At 35.1% G+C, this 23,690-nt stretch overlaps 1 protein-coding gene across 3 annotated transcripts in view; it reads left to right on the top strand.

Moving 5' to 3' along the window:
• Nucleotides 1-23,690, top strand: part of fam13b (family with sequence similarity 13 member B) — a 73,014-nt gene that overhangs the window by 24,633 nt on the left and 24,691 nt on the right. For all 3 annotated transcript variants that reach the window (XM_056472300.1, XM_056472299.1, XM_056472301.1), the window contains exons 6-7: nucleotides 864-1,008; nucleotides 9,526-9,641. In XM_056472300.1, coding sequence (XP_056328275.1) covers nucleotides 864-1,008; nucleotides 9,526-9,641 — 261 coding nt within the window. The remainder of the gene's footprint in view (nucleotides 1-863; nucleotides 1,009-9,525; nucleotides 9,642-23,690) is intronic.

Below are 23,690 nucleotides of genomic sequence, written 5' to 3'. Positions count from 1 at the left end.
TTGTTCATATCAAAATTAGAATAGGCAGTTCCTTATGTCATGTTTTCATTTTGTTGTTGAGATGGTGAAACAGCAAAGCCAGGGTCATGTGAATGACGTTATTGTATACTGTTCCCTTTGGAGATTTACCCGGCGTGTCCTTGGGAGTTTGTTTTCCATATCAAACTTGCAAAGTCTGATCCTAAAAGAAAAGGGAGCAAGACTGAAATTTGTGCACTTACAGTAATATTGAAGGAAAAGCCCCAATCAGATTTTCTCTGTTTTCAGATGTCTCTATTATCCCTCATTCACACTGGCACGGAGCAACAGTGTTTTAAAACAAAAACAGCCTCTGCAGAGTTTTCAAAAAGCTTCATTTTCTGGGCTCGAAAACTTCAGGGTAGTGTAGACGGAAGGCTTAATTGTAGCAAAATGTAGGCATTTAAAACTAAAGCGTATTAGTGTAAACAGGGAATAATTCTTGCACACTTGGCCAATGGTCTGTCAAACAAATAGCCTTTCCCTAAACTCACAGTAATAATAGATGGTTCACTTAAAAATGAAACTTTACTCACAATTTTGTTTCTTTATTCTACACAAAAGAAGATACTATAGTTGGAAAAACAAATACAATGGAAGTCAGCTTTCTCCAAAATATCTTCTTTTGCAAAGAAAGAAAGCCAAACAGGTTTGGAACAAGTGAAGGGAGAGTAAATGATGACAGAATTTTCAGTTTGAGGTGAACTGTCCCTTTAAGTTAATATTTCAGAGTCGGGTTATTCAAATCATCAAACAAATGAGCACAATTTTGATCGATCACCATTGAGGAGATCAGTCTACAGACACATTAAGCTAATACTAACATTGAAAATTCCGTTCTGCAGTTTAGACACAGATGTGGAGGATCTGAAAGAGCAGGAGTCGGTCAGTCGGATTCTGGCAGAACTGCTGGAGAACCAGGAGGAGTTCTTTGAATCGGACGACGAAGACATCTCTAACACCAATGACTACAGCTCCATTAATGACCAGGTGAACTTTCAGCCCTCTTTTAGTGTGCACTTAATAGTACTGTTTAACTGTGTTCACATAGGATACTATGGAAATCTGATGCCATTCATTAAAAATTGAATGAGACATGCACCATTCAGTCAGCCACAGTTAATGAATGCTATTGTAAATCACTGTGAGGATCACACATATATATGCCCTGATGATGAATAATTCTTTTTCCTAGCGCTCTACATATGAAATTCACCCCTAGAATTAAATATCATATACAATTTTACAGCCTGTTTATTTAAAAAATGAGTGTATGCAGTTGGTGTGATTGGTGGAAAAGGTAATTACATGAATTTGGCTCTAATATCAAACTGATAGAGCAGTAAATTAAAAAACAAACACCTTTACAGCTGCAAATCTAAAAATACTTACAAGAGCCATGTTCGTGCAAGTTAATCCTGGCGTAACATTACTCTTGTGAATTATTCATTGATGCTGGTTTGTGTTACTTAAACCAGATCTTAAAGAGGGTAAACAAATCAAAGATTGGAATGTTTATTTGGAGCTCGTATTGGATAAAACATGACATGAGAACAACGTATTTAGCATAAATGTTGATATTTCACCAAATATGCTTAAGTATTGATAATTGGATCCATTTCTGCACATTTCCTGTTTATTCCACCACTAATTGTTAGTGCAGCACTTGCAAATGGTGCTGTGGGAGCTGCTATATATTTGCTTTCTAGATCAGTGTGATTAGATTAAGTCAGCATTAGCTTTATTCCTTAGAAAATACTTGCCCAAACCTTACAAATGCGATATTGTGATTTGAGTTTTAAAAGGCGATTATATACTTACGCTTTGGGTTTGTTTAAAGCTTTTAAATCGTGTGCTGCCTACCCCAGTTCCAGGTGGAGGCAGCGCTTAACACAGGCAGATGTGAAGCTCGGAGAAAGGAGAAGCAGTGTTAGAAGGTTATTATGTCTGCAGTGTTATGTAATACACCGACGCTCTCCAAAGGCGTGTCAGTTCTGTTCAGTATGTTTTTGTGCGTTCGCAGTCTGCCGGTTTTCTCGCACCAAAGAAACGGCTGATTTAGTTTTCTTCGAAAGAGGAGATTGTTTTAAATCTTAATTGAGTCACGCTATGTGACTTTTAAGGGCCTTGAGATTTCTGTCTTCGCAAGACTTTACATAGCCGCTTTCTTCATGTATACAGGAAGCAGTCAATAATGGAATGTAAATTCTTTCCATGAGACTTCTCCTTCTCCTTTCTGTCCGACTGGAAGGAAAAGAGGAAGCAGGCCTTTTGTAGAAAGACAATGCTAAGCGCAGTTACATAAGTGGGTGATGTAAGTTTGGTACTGGCACCTGTGCTAATCACCAGGGATATCTCTTTTTTTTTTTCATTACAAGCAGAATTATGCAGACATTCCAGGTTAATCTTAAAAACCTGGCGAGCTGCCTTTTTGTGTAATCTCTATGTGAGCAGCCGCCTTTTAACTGTCATTGAGTCACTCAAATGACTGATTCGAATTGCTTGACGTACTGTAGATGTAACTCACAAATGACTCCATTAGAATGCTCTAGGGATGACCTTTTTGGAGGGCAAAATTCTGAATATTTCAATATTTTTATTATTATATTTCTTTTTTGTAGCACTTTCAGTTTCATCACTCTTGGCTCGTTTCCACTTAGTGGTACGGTACGGGTCACCTTTATCAGACTTGCATTTCCACTGCCAAAAGGGTACCAGTGGTTTGGTGGGCATGGTGTACGACAGAAAGTTTCAGTCGACGCTCGAGTAAATGTCAAAGTAAAGCTGTACGGGTCGTTCACACATCATATGAGAAGCACTTCTCACAAAACAGATGCTTTACACGCATAAATACTTGTGTATAAATGTTTTGATTATAATTCCAGATCAATGATGCGAAATAGCCTATTGTAATGTCTGCAATTACATAAATTAAATAAATAAATGCAACATATATGAACACATACAGCCCCTTACAGTCTCCGATATGTTACCAATTACAGAATAACTACTCCATACATTTAGTCCTTATTTGGGTTCAAAAACAAGAGGATTGTCAGTAGTGTAACGATATATAAAAATCACAAATCATACAGAAGTCACATCAGAAACAAAAACTTTATTTGTTCAGTAGGGCTGAATAATATTGGTAATATTTCTATGTATTGCGATTATAACAACGATTTCACAAAATGGCTTCACTCAGAAATTATTTAGTTTTAGACTGATCGCAGTGCTTTTGTAGAAAAGTATAGAAAATGCAATACAAAAAATTCTAATAAAATAAACGGTGCTTTAGGTAGAAAAAGAGTCTACACTGCATATAGTAAATGCAATTAATCTTTATTAAAGATACAACCTAGAATGTTTACACAATAAATGCATTCAATTTATCAGCTTTAACTCTGTGGTCAAATGAATACACATCACATTTTGGTGAACTTTGATGCCTGGTCAGCTTTTTAGTTCTACATGACATCATGAGTGCACACATTGCACAACAGTATGTTATATATAATTTCAGTGATGAAATGAGTTATTGTTCAGCTTGAGTGTGGTAAATATGCATGACCAACAAAAAAAGTTTTTGCCAAATCGGCATTAGGAAATCTTTCACCCACACATGAAATTCCAAATTAAAATGGATTCCTTTTTATAATGCTTAGATTTCTCTGTGAAATTTTGATGAGGAACTGTAAATAGGGACTTAACGTTATTGGCAAGTAAAGTATTCTTGACCAGCCATTCACAGCAATGGTTCCTTTTAGTCCTTTGGTTGGCAGCTCATTAACTTTTTTACATACTGAGCTCTACCCACAGCCTAGATCAGATTAAAACAGAAGATATTATTTGCTTCACTGGGTTATTGCTCTTCAGACATGCTTAGAGCGATTTGGCATTTCAGATGGCCACATCTGAGAAGATCGCCCTACTGTAAGAGACAGAATGGGAGCATTAGAAACAGAAGGGGCAGACACAAATGAAAGCAGCAGGGGGACGTGACCTATCTGGATTCAGGCCAGTGCTCAAGGAGCTGGCATATGCTGAAATGAATACGGGCAACAATCAGAGGTTTATTTCTATACACGTCTTGCTCAGGAGGCTCTCCTACACTGATCACACTTCTCACTTAGGGCTCCTTCAGTGAGGATGAAATTGTGTAACTGTTTGGACTAAAGGTTGCCATGCTTTAGGGTTGAATAAAGAAATTATTACATATAAGTAGGGCCAGACAGACTCTGCGGACATTTTTTGCTAGTTCTGCACAGAATGTTGTACAAAATCTGCAGGTTTATGCGGAATGATTTTAAGAGTATCGTAACTAAAAACTTAATGTTTAATAAAAAAAATTAAATTTTAACTTTTTTTTTTATTTAATGTTAACATTGCAAATCCTTTTAGATCCATTTATTTGGTAAACAAAGCAAGTCTGTCATATAATGCATTTACCATATCTCTACTAAAAGACAAAAAATATTACTTTACAAATTGTATTGGAATTAAATCATATTAATATTTTCTTATTAGTCAGTTATATTGCTGAAATTAATTTAAAAACGGACAAAATATAAATGTACACATATTTACACACAACTAAATTAATAGACTCGATAATGGGCTGAAAATCCGCAGATTTCTGTGGCGCAGATTCCGTGTTGGCCTACATATAAGCAAAAAAGTTACTTCAAAAATGTAATTCGTTAATAGTTACATAATTAAAATTGTGTCTAAATTGATTTTCTAATTACTCTGAAAAATTACTTAGTTACTGAATAAGTAATTTATTTGCATGACTCAATACTAAAAAGGTACATAAATCCCAAAGCATAAACAATCGCAATTAAAAACTTATTTGACTGATCTTTAGGCAATTAGATTCTTGTAGTTGTGTTTAAAAAATAAATATGAAATGTTATATTAAAACATTTAATGTTAAATATAAGTATAATATTACATTTTAAACGTGTATCAAATCGCAATACGTTTCAAAGTAATGACACCACGTTTCATACATATATTGAGATTAATTTTATTAAATTCCATTTTTTTAAGTAGGTACAATTGTGGAATAAATCTACCCTTCTTTAGTTGAGGAATACAATTATTATACAAAATATCCAAATAATAAAAATATATACAGTTGAAATCAGAATTATTAGCCCCCCTTTGAATTTTTTTTCTTTTTCAAATATTTCCCAAATGATGCTTAACAGAGCAAGAAAATTTTCACAGTATGTCTGATAAAAGTTTAGTATTAGTCTCATATTAGTCTTATTTGTTTTATTTTGGCTAGAATAAAACCCCCTTTACACCATTTTTTTATAGTCTACAGAACAAACCCTCGTTATACAATAACTTGTCTAATTACCCTATCCTGCCTAGTTAATCTAATTAACCTAGTTAAGCCTTTAACTATTGTCATTTTAAGCTGTATAGAAGTGTCTTGAAAAACTTCTAGTCAAATATTATTTACTGTCATCATGGCAAAGATAAAATAAATCAGTTATTAGAAATGAGTTATTAAAACCATTATGTTTAGAAATGTGTTAAAAAAAAATCATCCCTCCGTTTAACAGAAATCGGGGGAAAAAATAACAGTGGGCTAACAATTCAGGGGATTTAATAATTCTGACTTTAACTGTATATATACAATTGCTATGATTGTATACCTTATATTGTCATCAACTAATTCAATTTTATCTTCAGGATATGCAATTGTTTTGATGTAGTCTTTAATTGACAAATAGAATTATTCTGCAAATCATATGTGGATAACAAAAAATATATAATTACTCTGCTTCTCTGAATTGATTTATGCAGAACAATATTACAAGTTAACTAAAAATTAAATGTAATAGTTTACTTTTTCAGCAGAAATGTAATTTAATTACAGTAACTAGTTACTTTGTAACTAATTACATCCTACGCTGCCTTGAAGATTAAATCATTTTAATAATTGCATTTTATTAACAGGTCATAGGCATGAGTGCTGCCTATTTAAAGTGAAGAGCTTATTAATGGCAATGACGGTGGCTTAATGTCTCTAGTAACATTGGATGTTGTGAGTTTGTCATTCAAACTCTGGTGACCGTAAAAGGATGTGCCCTTTTGTTCTCAAATTCCTGTATCCGCCCTGAAGTATTCGGACGTGTCACAGCCAAATGCAAAAATAAAGCAGGTCAATGTGCAGCCCTGCAGATCTTTCACACAGATGCTGAGTCTGTTTTTCTGATTCTCTGAGGCTGTTAGACGTGTTCTCTCTTCGTGTGGGTTGTTTTTCCTATTTGGTTTGTGTGTGCGCTTGACAGCATTTTTTTTTTTTTTACTAATTAATGAAGAGCGCCTTTAATTAGAGACTCAGTCAGCTCTCCGCTGTTGGTTTTTGGTATGCAGATGTTGTTGCACATATTATCAGAGCCTCTTAGGCCAAACAAAAGCTGTGTTTTTACATGCTTCAGCTTCTTGGAGGTATTGAAACACCATCAGTGAACTGTAAGGATCTTTTCTTCACCTTGGCTGGAGCGTCTTTACATGAGACTGCATGCTGGTGTTTTGACAACTTATTTAGGACAGTGTTAGGAAGGGACCACTTTTTTTTTGATGTGTGAACTTATTTTTATATTTCCTTTACAAATGTTATGCAACAATAAACGGTGATATTTCATCATTCATAATTTTAAAGTGGAACACAAAATGAGATATTTTAGAATAAGAGGAAATTAATTAAGCTGAATTAGTGTAGTATCAATAACATTAGATGGATGGATGGATGGATGGATAGATGGATAGATAGATAAATAGATGGATAGATAGATAGATGGATGGATGGATTTATATGCAATGTGTTTGTTGTCTATTATTATTATTTATATGTAGAACCTCAAAGAGAAAAAATTGAGATGCACTTAGTTTTTTTTCTGAGTTGAAAGCAAATAAAACCAAATTATGAGCTTTCTATAGATTGCTGTCTCTTAGATATATGATAATTGAATCTATAGTAGGTTCATTGTCTAAAAGATAAATGAGAGGGAACGGTGAGCGTAGAGAGGTGTAAAAATACAGTCATCCTCGGAGTCCTCAGCAGCCGCTCTGCACACTGCACATGACTCATATCTGCATGGCCACTGAACAGCAGCCCCGCTTGGCCAATCAGATGTGGAGAGCGATGGTTGCCATGGCAACATGGCAGCAAGACTGCAGCAGATGCAGAGTGCATTTGATCATGTGCTGGTGCCAAAGTTTGGGTGATATGAAATACTGTAAGATAGATTTACATGTGCATGTGTAGCCCTGAACACTATGTGCCATGCTTTGAATGCCTCTAGTTGTTTTGCTTGCACACTTTTCATTTAAATCCATTTTTCATGTGGACTGTAGAACCACACTATGAATACAAACAAGCACTCAGATGTGATATAAAGAGCATGCGGTAATGTACCTGATCAGTTATTTGTCTCATATTACATTTAACATGTTACAATTATTTAAGTAAATTAATAAATAATTGTAACAAGTATGATTTTACATGTACAGTTGAAGACTAAATTGGTAGCTTCCTGTGAAAATACATTCTTTTTCAAATATTTCCCAAGTGCTGTTTAATGGAGAATTTTTTTCAACAGTTTTATACATTACTAATAACAAATTTCTTTGATCTTTGCCATGAAAACGGTATATGCCATTAATCTTAATTTACCATTATAAGCTGTAATTATAAAGCTTAACCAGGTTATTTAAATTATTTAAATTATGGAAGTTAGATTAATTAAGTCATTGAAAAATAGTTTCTTGAAAGGGCTAATTATTTTGACCTAAAAAAATATTTTAAAACTGCTTTGTCCAGCCAAACTAATAGAAATGAGACTTTCTGTAAAAAACAAACAAATAAATAATAGTAGAAAATACTGTGAAAAATGTCCTTACTCTGTTAAAGTGTTAGTCCACCTAAAACGAAAATTGTGTTATTAATTACTTACTCTCATATCATTCCATAGCCCTGAGACCATCGTTCATCTTCATGATTCAAATTAAGATCAAATCAGAGAACTCCCTCATCCTCTATAGACTGCAAGTTTATCGACTTGTCGAGTCCAGAAAAGTTCCAAAAAACATTCTCAAAACAGACCAGTGGTTTAATCTGACTATTTCCAAGCTGCAATTTCTTTTGTGCATGCACATAAATCAATAATAACTTTAATTTAAAACAAAATAAATGTAAAATAAATAACTTTATTTAACAATTTAGCTGATTGGTGGAGAGGAGACAGAGTGGGGGCTGCACGATGGCGCAGTGGGTAGCACGTTCGCCTCACTGCAAGAAGGTCGCTGGGTCAGTTGCTGTTTCTGTGTGGAGTTTGCGTGTTATCCCCGTGTTTACGTGGGTTTCCGCCGGGTGCTCCGATTTCCCCCATAAGTCCAAAGACATGCGGTACTGGTGAATTAGGTATGCTAAATTGTCTATAGTGTGTGTGCGTAAATGAGTGTGTATGGATGTTTCACAGTGATGGGTTGCAGCTGGAAGGGCATCTGCTGCCTAAAAAAAAAGCTGGATAAGTTGGTGGTTCATTCCGCTGTGGCAACCGGAGATTAATAAAGGGACTAAGCCGAAAAGAAAACTAATCAATGAATGAATGAGACCGTGATGAAGCAAATCATGATATGGAGATGGTTAGGAGGCCCGTGGGCAAATTTGACCCCTACACTTTTTCAAAATCCTGGTATTTTTAATGACCACAGGGTTTAACATCTCACTAAGCAGTATAGAGTCTGCATCGATATATTGGAGCTTTAGTTGAGCGCCTTTTAACTTTATACTTTATTATAGTTTTAACTTAATATACTTTTAACTTTTATTTAAAGTTTACAATGCAAATCCTTCTAGAACCATTTGTGTGGTAAACAAAATAAGTCTTCATCAAAATACTAGAAAACAGAAAAGGTTCTATTTTGTAATATTAATATTACAAGCTGTATTGTAAATAAGTCGTACACATTTGCATATTATTTATTAATAATGCTGAAATCAATAGATATATACATATATTTACATAAATAACTAAATATACTCAATAATGGAATAATAAAAGCTGTAGAAATCTGCAGATTTCTGCATGTGCAGATTCCGTGTGGGTCTAGCGATTAGCTAATCCTAACCTGTCAAACTTGATTTCGATTCATTTTCGATTTGCACTATACCAAATTCATAACAACATGATACATTACAGCCTTTCATAACATTCTGTAGTTATTGCCAACGCACGTGTGATGTCATGAGTCACCAATTGCACCCACAGCAGGGGTGAAATCTCATAAGCAAGCAGGCGTGTAAATTAGACTCCCTCTATATTAGCAGCATAGGTGTAGGATTTTGCATAATAATGCGTCCTTTCAAGGGGGCGAGATGTTGACATGTAATCTAATGCTAATGGTGAATTTAGAAATAAATGCTGCAGACTGGTGTCATCGGGTTTGTGGTAATCAAATCCCCCCCCTCTCTCACCCCTACAGATCACCGAGCTCCTGGAGGAAGAGAAGTTGGATGCTTGCGAGGAGCTCCCGCGAGATGGAGAGGACGGTCCCTCCTCCCTGTCCCCCAAACATGCCCACGTCGCCCCCTCCTCCAGGTAAAAGAAACAGCACATTTAGAAATGTCTTCATCTGGGATCTGTTCTGTCTGTGGTCCCCCTCTGGCATCTCCCCTGTGCAATTTAATATGAGCATGTATATATGTATTTAAAGATACAGTAACACAAGTTAGCATCATGCAGCTTCATATCTGTGCCACTTGCTTGCTGATGACATGTTTTTCTGCTGACGTTTATGTACTTTGCTGTTCAGTATTTGGAGCTCAGTATGATTGTTTTTTTTTTCTTCTTAAAATTAACTTTTTTAACATAAAAAAGATGCACAAATTGGGCAAAAATAATTGATATTTTGGTTTAATAATGTTGAACTTTATATTAATCAAAAAAAAATTTTAAGTGGAATAAAATCAACATATTATAACAATATTGAGACACAGAATGGCTGCTGAAGAGGTTTTTTTATCACAGTAATTCAAATTGTCAGTATATTCAAACAGAAAATGTGTATTATTACAATCATTACAAATTGTAATATTCCACAATAATGTTTTACTTAAATTTTGATCAAATTAATGCAAGTTAGTGAGCACAAGACACTATCGTCAAAAAACATTTAATAATCTTAATGATTCTTGCAAAAAAAAAGATTTGACTCCCTGCTTGAAAATAAATTGTTTCTTTATTATACAGGGTTCCATGCTTCTTGAAAATACTTAAAAGTACTTGAATTTTTAGACATGAATTGAAGGCCTCGAAGGTGCTTAAAAACAAACACAGGTCCTTGAAAGTGCTTGAGTTAAATTTGAAATAAAGTTTCTTTATGGTTTCATTTCAACATTTGTACTCAGTGGTCAAAAACAGAACAAAAACTGATCAAATTCTTTAATTTCAATGTTGTACAATAACACTGACTAATAATGCACATTTTATTAATATTTTAGAAACCGCTTTTGAATATTACCAGTATTTATTTCAACAAACTTTATTAAAGGTGAACATGACTGTTTAAAACAGTTATTTTTGAAAATTACAGTGACATAACTAAATTACTTTAACATAAATATTAAGTTTAGTTAGGTCTTTCATGGCGCTACATATGCTGGGGTATGAATTACAATGGTACTTAATTTAAAATTTAATGGCGCTTCAAAAAGTCCTTGAAAGGCCTTGAATCTGCTGTTCATGAAAGTGTGGGAACCCTAATTATAAGAAAATAAATTGGATCATTATTCATATTTATTGTGATTACATTTGCTCAAGTTTAGCTATTTTTTTCCTTGTAAGCAGGTTTTGAAAGAATGTACAATTGTCAAAAGATGGCTTATTATTAGGAGTGCAAAAATATATTTGACTGAAGATGATACACAATATTGGTTTACGAGAACTTGATAAGGTTATAAAAATCAACTTTAATAGTCTCATGAATGTCTCTTCAGTTCTACTGTGGGTTTCGATTATCATATGCAGTAAATAACAGAACAATTTACAAGCACTGTAAGCGTTTTTGCCACAAACTGGCAAAATGACTGGCTTCTCTCCTGTAAGATTTTCACATCTCTTCATACCTTAGAATTACGAAATAATTTTGAGCTTAATCTAACTATAATCTAAACTCAGTGTATAGGGATCAGCTGTACATTTTAGTACAGTTCTTTTCGTTCATAGGTTATAGTGAAGCTTATGGTGGAAAGAGTACAGAAAAATCATACTCGAGTAAAAGTATCTTGCTCAGGAATTTAGTTCAAGCTGAGTATCTGTTGTGGAGTATCTGTTGTGGAGTATTCAAGAGTAGTGAGTATTACACTGTTAAAGGTTGATGCATTTACATGCAATTTGTGTAAAAACGTAACATTCTGCAGTGCATTTAGTTATTGTTGAAGGCCATTTGGGGATTTCAGTCATCGTACAGTAGACATCCTTCATCTTCTCATCAGTGACATGCAGTCTAAACTCTCTGGGTCATTGCATGTAAAGATTTTGGACATCTTTTTGGACACTTTTAATGCTTCTGATCGGTTTGCTGCTTTTATAAAGCACCCATGTTTTAAGGATGTTCGGTTTGATGCGATTTACTTTCTATGTGCGATTTGATTGGACGGGAATCACAGGACTGATTTTTATACTCAGCCAATCTTCATAGACAAGAAAGAATAAGTAGTGACTGCAGGTTGAAGGAAAATAATGGAGTAAAATTACCAATACAGCACTAAAAATACTCAAGTCAAAGTAAAAGAACATTTTTAAAACTACTTAGTAAATTACAATTCCTGCGAAAAAAATATTCAATTACAGTAATTTGAATATTTGTAATTTGTTACTTCACACCACTGAGTGGAGCTAATAATTTTCCCTTAAAGGTAGTTTTTGGTGTGAGGATTTCATGACGCAAATGTCTGATGTCTCCTCTCTGTTAAAACTCCGATCAGCATCATGCCACTTTGTTGCGCCCCATAAGTGACCTCTCAGCAATAAGTGACCTATCAGCCATCAGGGCTGTGATCTCTGTTGGCCTTTGTTCTCTTTCTGCCCTCTGAAGTCGATCGGGACACCAATTCAGAGGGCATGGTAAATGTCAGATGGCCTTACCTTGACGTCATATTATAAAGCTAGCACTTCAGAGCCATATCAAGTCAATGAGTCTGTAGTCTCTTTTATGTGGAGCTGTTTTTATAGACATGCTCCAGATTTTAAACCTGGTATGTAAGGGTGTGGAGAGGATGATTAATGGCTGTCATTATCATGTAACTCTTCCCTTGAGACATGGGCAGTCTGCCGAGAGGTGTCTGGTAAAAGGTACTGCAGAATGGATCGGTCAGACGCACGCTAAACTGGAAAGATGTTTTGGAGAGAATGCCAAACATTTGAGACTCAAATCAGTGATGATGAGGTAACAGTGTTTGGGCCATTTGGTCTGTGTTTAAGGTGATTAAACCTTTAACTCTAATAAACAGACTGTCGTAAGAGTGTGTCAAAACAACATGCCCAGTCGAGAAGTCCTTGAGATTGCTGAAGCGAGACTTGTTTCCTGTGGAAAGAATGCTAGGAAGTATTTTATTTGTTTTGGCTCTGCTAGAGTCATCGTTTTTGTTCATTTATAACTCAGCCCTCAGATTTGAATTAGTTGAACACTCAGGTATCGACTCATGGATCAGTTTAGTAGTATATAGTACAGATTAACTGTACACAGGAGTAATGATTCAGTACATACTGTATCTCAGTTTTGGGGTGACTGTTCGAAATGTTAGGGTATCTGCAGGGTCTTAATATGTCTTAAATTTCAAAAACCAAATTTTAGGCCTTAAAAAGTCTAAAATCCACTGAAATATTGTGTTGTGGGTCAAAATGTTGTTAAATCATTATAAACGGGTCTTAATTTTCCTATGTCCATGTAAAGCTATACCCAATTGGGCCAACACCCATCCAATCACTAGAAATATATTTCGATAAAAGTTTTAAGAAACGTTTATTTATTAACTCTAATAATTAATAATAATAATAATTTACTTATTAATATGGTTTAATTATCTTTCTTACATTCACATTTGCTTTTATTGTTTTTTTTTTAAGGTTTGAACTTGGCTATTAAAAAATCGTTAACGTTTAGCCTTGTGTAAGTCTGAAATTTCATTTATTATGGTCTTATAAAGGTCTTATAAAGTCTTAAATTTGACTTGATGAAACGTGTAGAAACCCTGATATGTGAACAAAACAACAAAAATCTACAAATCTACAGTACTTGCATTTTTATTTTTATTTTGAACAGGCAGAAGTGTTTTGTCACAATCAATGACAGAACTAAAAACGCTTGTTGTGATACAAAAGTACATAATAAATAGTATAATGAAAATTAAACTTTACAATTAGGAGCATGTGTATTAAATGTTCAATGGTTGAGGGCAACCCTCTCCTAAAACAGCAGAAAAAACAATAATTAAATTAAATTGAAGATTCAGTAAGGTTCAAATGTGAAATCTCTTTTAATGTAAATGCTAGTATGGGAGGTCCATCTATCTGTTAATGCAGCAGTGTGAGCTGTAGACAACTCGTGTTCAATTACAGCTTTTGTGTGTGTGTTTAGAGAAGGGATCACAGACTGGCTTATGTGTGCAAAAGATGGGGCAGTGTCATATTTCAATTATTTTTTTTGTTTAAACTTACTTGGTGGATGTGCGTGACCATTATACACTTGAGCTTTTTGGAGCATCCTGCACATTAGCACTGCGTTTTTTTTTTTTTTTTTTAGACATTCTGTAAAGATTTCAACTTTAACATGCAGCGCTGCTCCTAAATGTCACTTTCAAAGCAGTGAACCAATCGGAATAACTTGACAAGTGTTGCCAGCTTTTGTTTGCAGTTATAAAAGCACAAAATATTTTATTTGATATCATTCCTGTGTCTAGTTTTTTCTGCTATAGATGGAGGTAAACAGGGTATCTGCTGGGTCTTAAAATGTCTTAAATTTCAAAATCAAAAATTTAGACCTTAAAGTCTTACATTCACTGAAATATTGTGTTGTAGGTCTTAAATAATTTTAAACAGATCTTAATTTTTCTATGTCCATGTAAGGCTAACCAATGAGAGAATGCAGGAACAGACCTAAAGGAAGATGGCAGGGCCTTACATTTCTGCGATGGAAATATTGCCATTATTTTGAGCGCATTGAAGAAAAGCAATAGAGGATTATCTGAATGGACAGTGATTTAACTTTTTAATAAGACAAAAAGTGAAAAAGTAGCAAACGCATTGCTTTAATCTTTCATTAATCTGTTTATATGGCATGTATAGCTCTGGGGTCAGGAAGTTCTCCGAAGATAACATTATCCTACATTAATTTTTTTATGTGTTTTTTAAGTAAATGAAGATTGTACAGTGTGTAGTTAATTGCAGAACTCCTCTATTTAAAAAAAAAAAAAACCTGCAAGTTCTTAAAAGAGATTAAGCCCCAGCCAGGTCAGGCCAGGTCAGTTACAAAAGTAACTCAAAAGCATTACTTACCATAAAAAATTAACTAAGTGACGCAACTAGTTACTTTTTTGGGGAGTAACTCAATATTGTAATGCATCTAAAGTAACTTTCCCTGTGTGTGTGTATGTGTGTGTGTATATATATATATCTCATACTTAAAACTTTATTAACAAAATGTTTAATTTTGTCATTGCAAAGCTAACAATGTTGCACTTATTAAGAATAAAAGTTCACCTTTTTTCAGTAATATGCACTATTGTTCAAAGTATTTGAAAGTGTTAAAAGTTTGGAATCAGTAAGATTTTTTTAATGTATTTGCAATAGGATATCTTAATTTGAACTAAAATACAGTAAAAACTACCAACAGAAATTCTCATTCTGCTTGAGATTTTGTCAAATCCATGAAAAAAATACAACTTTGATTGATAAACTGCATTTGGCAAAAAATAATTATTCAAATCATTTGTATGATAGATTTTATTTTAACTGACATCTTTTTTTGGTCAAATTAATGTGAATAAAATGCTGTTTTGATATCTAGGATTTGGAACAGAGTTCTAGTCTACATTTATGCTGCAAAAACAACAATCTCCACCAAAAAAAGTTCAGACCATCTTCTGTGCGCAGCAAAGCTCCAGACGTCCTGTCTGTCGACTCGTTTAAGAATCTTAGGTATACTTTCCTAATCCTCCATGCTTTGAAGTGTTTGGTCTCTGCATGAGCAGATTTGGACGGCAGCTGCTGCAATAAGTCCAAGTCAGATGCAAGCAAACACTGTGATCAGCAGGGAAATGGGTGGACCAAAGCTGCTAATTAATATGAACACATCCAAATGCTCTGGCTCTAGTAAGCTCTTCATCAGTGCCAGGCTGTTAAAACAATCGCCCACAACCATTTTCAGCACAAAAGCTTTTTCTGTTTCAGGCATTTCTTTCCACTACTTGCATTGAGCATTGGTTTTCCTTCCAAATCACCATGCATAAAGGGGGATTAGACCTGTCATGATTATAATTACATTATTTTGTCATTTATTTTATGTACAAAGATGTTTGTCAAACATAACAATGGCTGTTTAAATTGCTTTTTTAAAGGAATGGCAGCAGTGTAACCACACATATTATTTAAGTGGTCATAAGACAGGAAAAAATGGTCATGCATTGCTAAATTGTAACGTTTTTTGCTGAATTAAATAAACGTTAGCTCCTTAAAGTATGTCATGACCCTTTTAAGGACAAGAAAGCTTTCTCAATGTAAACATCAATAAATACATGGGGCGGGTCAGGACAGAGGCATACAGGAGCATTGTTATTTTTTCATGCCGCGTTGTTATCTCTAATGGTCTGTCATTCACAGCAGTCACGGATAGCATTTTATGGCTTTTATGATATGTTATGAGGGAATCAAATGACATTTGGCATTTGACTTAGAAGTCAGGATAGCAAATAATCAGTTATTAACTTCAGCTCATGCAATTTGTTTTGAACTATGTGCTATAAATACTTCTCTTTTATTGGAGTTCCAGTTTTAAAGTTGGCGTGTCTTGTAAAATTGCTTAATTGCTGCATAATTTGGCTTTTTTATCACACCATCAGTGGTGATATGGTCTCGTATAGTCTGAGTCAGAGCAGGTAAACTGGGAGTCCTGTGCGTTTATAGATGATAAAATGAGGGAAAAGGTCGACGCATCTGTATTTGGTGTTCTCTTGAGAAAGAGCAGCGGGACTTGTTTACGTCAGGTTCCTGCAGCGATTATACTTGCCCCCATTGTGCCCCAATGGAATCTGAAAGAGTGTTGCACATAAAGCTAAATATACGCGCTGCAATGTATCCTTTGCCAGCTATGGAAAATACTTTTCACGGAGCCCTAAAATAAGCGGCGTTAGATCGGTGTTCTTAAGTCATGTTGTTCAAGTTTGGAATGTGTGAACAGTTTTTGACACACTGCCGGTCTGCTATTGGCTGACGGGTTATTGACCGCTTTCAGGCCCCTTTTGAAAGCAGTGCTTGCATAGCTTCACATTATACAGTAGCTAAAGAGGCCTTCACAGATACTTTTACCCTTACTGGATATTCTTCGTAGATCACTGCTTGAATCGATGGTTTTAAAAAGGGAAATGTTATCTTGCAATGAAGAGTTGTTGATTAAATTATAGTTTAGGCTTTCGGGCCATGCTTGTTAATGCATTCAATGCCTACTATGCACATGAATACACATGTATGTACAAAAATGTAATAACATTTAATACCATTCGCTATCTGATTTTAAAAATAAATAGTTTCAGGATGCTATTATTTGTTAGTAAGAATAAAAATCTGAAGAAAAAGCATGTGGATTCTTAAAACACCAGAATATGAATGTTTTTTTTTCTCCTCTTCTAAATATTTATCTTCCAGATGTTTCAAATGAGAACAGAGCTTGCATAACTTCTCTTATAAGTATAACAGAAGACATCCTAGCAGCAGTGAGTGCCATCTAATAACTGCCAATAGACCTGATGATTTCCCCCAAGTATTTTAAATATCATTTTTGTTTGACATCTCTCATATTTTAATGGCTGCTGGTTTTCAGGCTTTTTCTTTCTTAGCTTTAGTTGAAACCTGGAAAACTTCAACTATCTGCCTGATTCATAAGAAAAACAATGGAGACTTGTGGAAGTTTTGGCATGTAGACTGGAGATAAATGATCTTATTTAATCTGGACCAAACAGGGTTTGTGAAATCCTGATAACGCTGATAACATCTGTAGTAGAGCTAAATCAATGGTCTTAAAATCAATTCCTGGAGGGCCGCAGCTCTGCATAGTTTAGCTCCAACCACCTCCAACACCTGCTTAATAGTCTCTAGTAGTCTTGAACACCATGATTAGTTGGATTAGCTGTGATTAGGGATGGAGCAAAACTGTGCAGAGCTGCGGCCCTCTAGGAATCGAGTTTGAGAACTATGGGTTAAACGATAAATCACATGCAGTTGTCGTGCGTATTTGTCTGTAAAGACAGCTCTGAAATCAGCTCTGACATCTCCAGCGTGTGTTCAGCTGGAACAGCGTTTATAACACAAAGTCGTAGTTCTGTCAAGCTACACAAAGTATCATGTGTGATATCATTATGTGATGGTCAAATCGCAAATAATCATTCTGCTTCTTGGTGAACTACAGCCTTTGTGGTGAATGTTGCTAATGTAAAACCTGGAAGCACATGCAAATACCACATATGATGACGTTTTTACTTGAAGTACTTTATAGCTTCACTCGAATGGTTGAAATAAGTCCTAGTGTGAAATAATGTGTCTTTAATAAAATAAGGCATGCAAGATATTTCTTAATAGCATTCTAATAAGCAGTGACAAAGGCATCCTTACATTCTGTATTATCAGGAAAATGATAAGGACTCAGAAAACCAGTCATGCTGTCATGGTCATTTTTATTTATCCCGTTGAATCAAACGAAAGCAGTTATATCTTATGTTCATCATAATTTATAAGGATTTCCCATATTAAATTCTATTATATTTTCTGGGGGGTTTTTTGGGCATATTTGGTTGTTCTGTGTGAGTCGAGAGAGAGAGAGCGCGCCCTCTGGACTTCGGTGAAAATTTACTACTGATCACATCATCGTATTTTCTTAACTTGACCTGCAAGACAATCGCAGCTTTTGCTCAAACGCAAATGCGACTACTCCTTATGTTGATATATCGTTCAGCCCTAATCTGTGGAGTTTTAAAAGTTATACATTTTGCTATTAATGTGTTGTTTTACTATTAATTCTAAGACTGCAGTAATTAGAAATAAGATCACTTTAGCTGTGTTCTGCATGAACAGAAGATGAAGGCAAGACCGTAAACCATGGAGGGTCCATTAATGTGAACGAGCCGATATGTCGAATTTGTTTCAGAACAGTGGCAATGAAAAAAGGCAGCACAACTAACCCTAAATCACTCCTAAAACAACCACCCTACCCATTTTTTGAACATTTAAACAACAACTGCAGTTGGTACTGGAGAGAGGTCTACAGCCAGTTAACTGTAATGGATGTATTTACCTGCCAGTGCAAATATAAATGTGACAGCGCAAAATGGCACACACTCACAGACAGGTACAATTATTTAGCTAAAGAGATGCAGCCGTTAAACACGCTCGAAAAACCAGCATTTAAAAAAGAAAATGCTGCAAATCCTTAACAAACAATCTTGTCTTGGAATCTGCCTAATTTATTAAAACAATGGCGCCTGAGATCCTTTAAAAGTCTGCTTTTGACTTGCATTTTTTGCTTACATCTACTATTCATTTTTGCTTATTTCTTTTAAGAATTTTTTTTTATGTTTCAATTTCAAACATTTAAATATTCTTAAAAATAAAATGTTCTTTGAAACAGTGTACCCGAATTATTACACTATGTTGTAAAGTGTGTTATTTTTTTATTAGTGATATGTTATAAAATGTCAATAATATGGTTTATCGCAATTAATTTGGGTGTAATATGTCGTCCAGCAAAAAAGAAATATCGTGACAGCCCTACTTAGGAGCAGACTGCAGGATAAACACCCCCTACTAGCACATCTTTCAGCAGCAGCCTAGTTTTCCTTGGAGGTCTCTCATCCAGGTACTGACCAGGCCCAACCCTGTTAGCTTTAGTGCACAGTCTTGGGCTACAGATTGATCTCGCTGGTATTGCAACAGTTTAAGGACTGTGATACATTGTGGCACTGGAGAGGCTAAGATCTCCTTTACGGATGTGTGTAAACACGTGAGAATCTCCCTGTGGATCAAGTCTCCTAATTTTCCCATGCCCTCTTGTACTGAGACATCAAAACAAGTGTCGTGTTGACTCTGCATGTCCATCTGACCTATCTGACAGTCATAGATGGAAACGCAGTAACTCATTTCCACTGCTCTTTTTAATTACCACAGGCATTCAGACACATTTATTGGGTTTCACCCTTCTTTCGACATCCAGTCACCTGAGTATGTAGAGCAGAATGCATAACACGCAGGGCAATATGATATTCTCGGTGACCAGCTATCTACTTGCCATGAGGGCAGAGTCTGTTTTACTCTGTATCTCTCATGTTTAATAGAGTTTCTCGTTCGTACTCATCTCCTCTCATCAAAATTAGATTGGGGATGTCAACTGGGTCAGTGAGTCGATTCCTAATGCAGCTTCTTATTTTGTTTCCTGCTAATTGATATTCTTGCTCATCCCCAGAACTCTAGGAAGTGTGATATGTACCCTGACCAGCTGAGACTAGTCTAGTAGTGGTAGCTGGTAGTTAGTGGTAGTTACTGCTTAAAGGGAGAGTTCACCCAAAAATATCATTGTTTTCTTTTCATTAGTAGTGATGTGAAAGAATTAATGCAACACTAAAACAAAACTTTAAGTTTTGATTTAGCTGAAATTATAAATTATCTATAAATACATTTATTTAAATAAGTAATAATATTAACAGAGGTAATTTGCATGTTTAACAAAGTTACGTTTGCATTTTGGGGCGACGCAGTGGCGCAGTAGGTAGTCCTGTTGCCTCACAGCAAGAAGGTCGCTGGTTCGAGCCTCTGCTGGGTCAGTTGGCGTTTCTGTGTGGAGTTTGCATGTTCTCCCTGTTTTTGTGCGGTTTCCTCCGGGTGCTCCGGTTTCCCCCACAGTCCAAAGACATGCGGTACAGGTGAAGGCTAAATTGTCCATAGTGTGTGAGTGAGTGTGTATGGATGTTTCCCAGAGATGGGTTGCAGCTGGAAGGGCATCCACTGTGTAAAACAAATGCTGGATAAGTTGGCGGTTCATTCCGCTGTGGCGACCCCAGGTTAATAAAGTGACTAAGCCGAAAAGAAAATGAATGAATGAACATTTACATTTTTAAAAATGTCTCAACTTTATTTTCATGCTAAATGCCTACACTCTGATTGTATGGCTACAGTTATCTGTCATGCTACATTAAGGAGCATCAAACTGCAGTATGTTTTATATACAAAGTAGAAAAACAAAGATTAATAATGAATTGTTCTCAAGAAATCCAGCATAAGCTAAATGATCTTAGTAATGAGCTGAGTTAATACAGCACTAGTGTACATACAGCAGACATGTTTGCATGTTGCAGCTTATTTGACCCTTGGGCTGCACGATTTGGAGAAAAAATCTAATTGTGATTTATCTGATCAAAATTGCAGTATTTTAAATTCAATTTAATAAATTATATCTAAAATCTTATATATCATAAGTAATGACCTAAATCTAATGACCGTAACCTAAAACATTTAGATTTTACAGGTTACATTTTTCATATTGGTTTTAATGACATTCACAGTGCATTGACAATGCTTTCCACACACAATTTTAGATTTTACTTCACAGCACAAGAGTTCTTGTACATTAAAATGTATAATTAATCTAAATATATTTACATTTATATATATTTTTGTTATACAATTTTGTCCTTTAATACAAGCAGTCAGATATATGAACTGTACCTTTAATTTGATATTTTTGAATGTATCAAGTTTATGCACAGAACAACATGAGTATTTATAGCAAATAAATAAATGTAAATATTATTCTGCGCGATTTTTGAGCGTTGTCGAGCAAGTTTTTAAACACCTATGATTGGTCATTGTGTTCCTGCACTCAACAGAAACGGCTGCGATTGGCTCTAGCATCATTCACTGATGAGTGATGCGGATACAGATAAACGGCCACGGTTGCGGTCTATATACACATAATGCGTGGTTATCACAGCTGATCCATGATCGACGCGGTGGAGAACACTTGCGCTACAGACACATTCGTGTGTGTGAATAAAGGAGAGAAAACGTTAACTCGCACAAGCAGGTCAAAGGTCCTCACAGAGAGAGAGAGAGAGAAGCAGAGCAGAGATGGAGTTCATAGCTTTCATTTCATCTCCATAGGGTCATTCATCATTATTATATACTTTAACTAATCTTTTTTTTTATTGAAATAGTTAATTAACTTGTTTATTGTGACAACAGATGTTTAATATAGCCATATGTATTTGTTTGTTTATTATTACTTATATTTCTTTCATCTATATGTATGTTTTGTATTTTGTTTATTGTCTTTGCCAACATTGTGCTTTATATCACAGTCATGCCAATGAAGCTCTTTGAACTTGAACTTGAAATAAAGTGGAAGAACTATAATTTCACATTGTGTGCAAAAACCCAGAAGCAAGTTAGCGTTTTAGCAGTTCCGGTTCCCCTTGTTCCAAAGTCAATGGGTATTTTGAAAGGGATTTCCGCTAAATCGCTTAAAGGTTTGTGGCTAACACAAACTCAAGACACTTTCACGTTTTATTCTATGACATAAAACACATCAGTTACATCACACTCTTGATTTGTTAAATTGGTAACGCTTCTTTAAAAAGACGGTTGCTATCAAGTTGCTAAATGGGACTACAGGCGGTGTCTGAGACTGACCTAGAACGCAGCTCGTTTGCGTTGGGCTTTTGGATTTGTCTGTGATTTAAGTATTTTATAGTTTGTAGTATTTTTCGATTTGGGAATTCATATTGTGTGTAGATAGTGCCTTCACTTGTAAAGACTGTCAAGACAGATTCATTTGTTGATCATTTATTTTATTGAACGATATTATGAAGATACAGCTTTCCAGATCTGCAAACTGTGCACAAGTTTACCAGTGCAAACTTATGACTAAATGTATTAAAAATACATGCGTGTTAACTGTCATTTTAATGTGATCAACAGATTTTGCGTCAGTTTTTTTTTTTCTTCATCTGAACATCTGAACACATTTAATTCTGTCATAACTGCAATATTTTCACTCCTCTTTAAAATGTATAGCATATGTGAGTGTATGGGCTGCTTTTCGCTGTACTTCGTGACAAAAAAAGAATATTGAATGTTGTTCTGTGTCCATGATGAAACTTGCAGGCATATAGACTTGTCCCTCACGCCTCATTTCGGTCATCTTTTACTAAGATAAGTGGGCTGTATGCACGTGACCGATACACTTATTTAGTCTTATGATAATACTATGTAGGCACAGTTTTAAAACTTTTACAACAACCGTAAAGCAAAACAAAATGTATTTCCCATGTAATAAACAATCCAAAAGCCACGTAGGTTTATTTTATTCTGTTTATTTGCGTATTTATTTGTTTATTATTTATAGCGTGGATTGTAATATTATAAACAGAGAGAGTAAATCTTTGTCATGGACCATATTTCTAAAAATAAACTTGAAACTTTGTCTGTAGCAGGGTAGTGCTGACGTCACAGGCGAGCTCCCCGAAGGCACTGTAGTCTGTTTATAGCCTAATGTTAGCTTTTCAACTCTTGCGTTTGCATTTAAAATCCAAAAGTGCTAAAAGTTATATTTTCGTGTGAGGATTATGCGGTTGGACAAAACGTGTAAGTGTAATGAACAGTTTGAACACAAAGCTTATTATTCGCAATCTTCGAAAAGCCTAAGGGAAAATCCTATATGGATTTTATCAAGGGAACCACTTTTATGCTAGTAGTCGATTAGCCCACAAGGTGACGTCATAGTTCCTCCACTCTATAGGGGCTCATGTGTTCTGCTGTAACAGTTGTCTGGTTTTTAAGTAATGTTAGTCGGATCGTTTTAATTTATCGGGCTCGCATCCCTCGCCATAGTAATAATCGAAATAATCGCAGCATTTGATTTGAAAATTGCACCTTTTCTAAACGTAATTTCGGTTTAAAATTGATTAATCCTGCAGGCCTATTTGATCCTAAAAAATTACCATCGGACAAAAGTCACCTTCAAAGTCAATCATTTTTACGCTTCTGAAACTTTATCAACCAAAACTGAATTCATTTCAGCCAAATATTTTTTTTCTTCGACAGTTTCGTGTGTGATTTCAATAAATTGCTTCAGTTGTGAGACAAAAGCCACTAAAGTTGTTGGTTATCATCACCGACAAATTAAAAGGTTTTGTATGACACAATATGATTTTTTTTGTCATCTTATTAAAAAAGTAATCCATGTGTTTAATCAGGTACTTATTTAGTTTCCTCAGATCGCAAAAACTGTAAACAGCGGTGCAGTAAGGGATAAAAAGATCTGAAGAGTGTACAATGACGATGTTATATAAAAGTCTAACAGGTGTTTGAGGGTTGACTTTGAGTTGGGGG

Source organism: Danio aesculapii, chromosome 14 (assembly GCF_903798145.1).
Source record: "Danio aesculapii chromosome 14, fDanAes4.1, whole genome shotgun sequence".
Lineage (NCBI taxonomy): Eukaryota > Metazoa > Chordata > Actinopteri > Cypriniformes > Danionidae > Danio > Danio aesculapii.
Note: the sequence above shows the minus strand (reverse complement) of the source record. Positions and strands in the feature narration are given on the sequence as shown.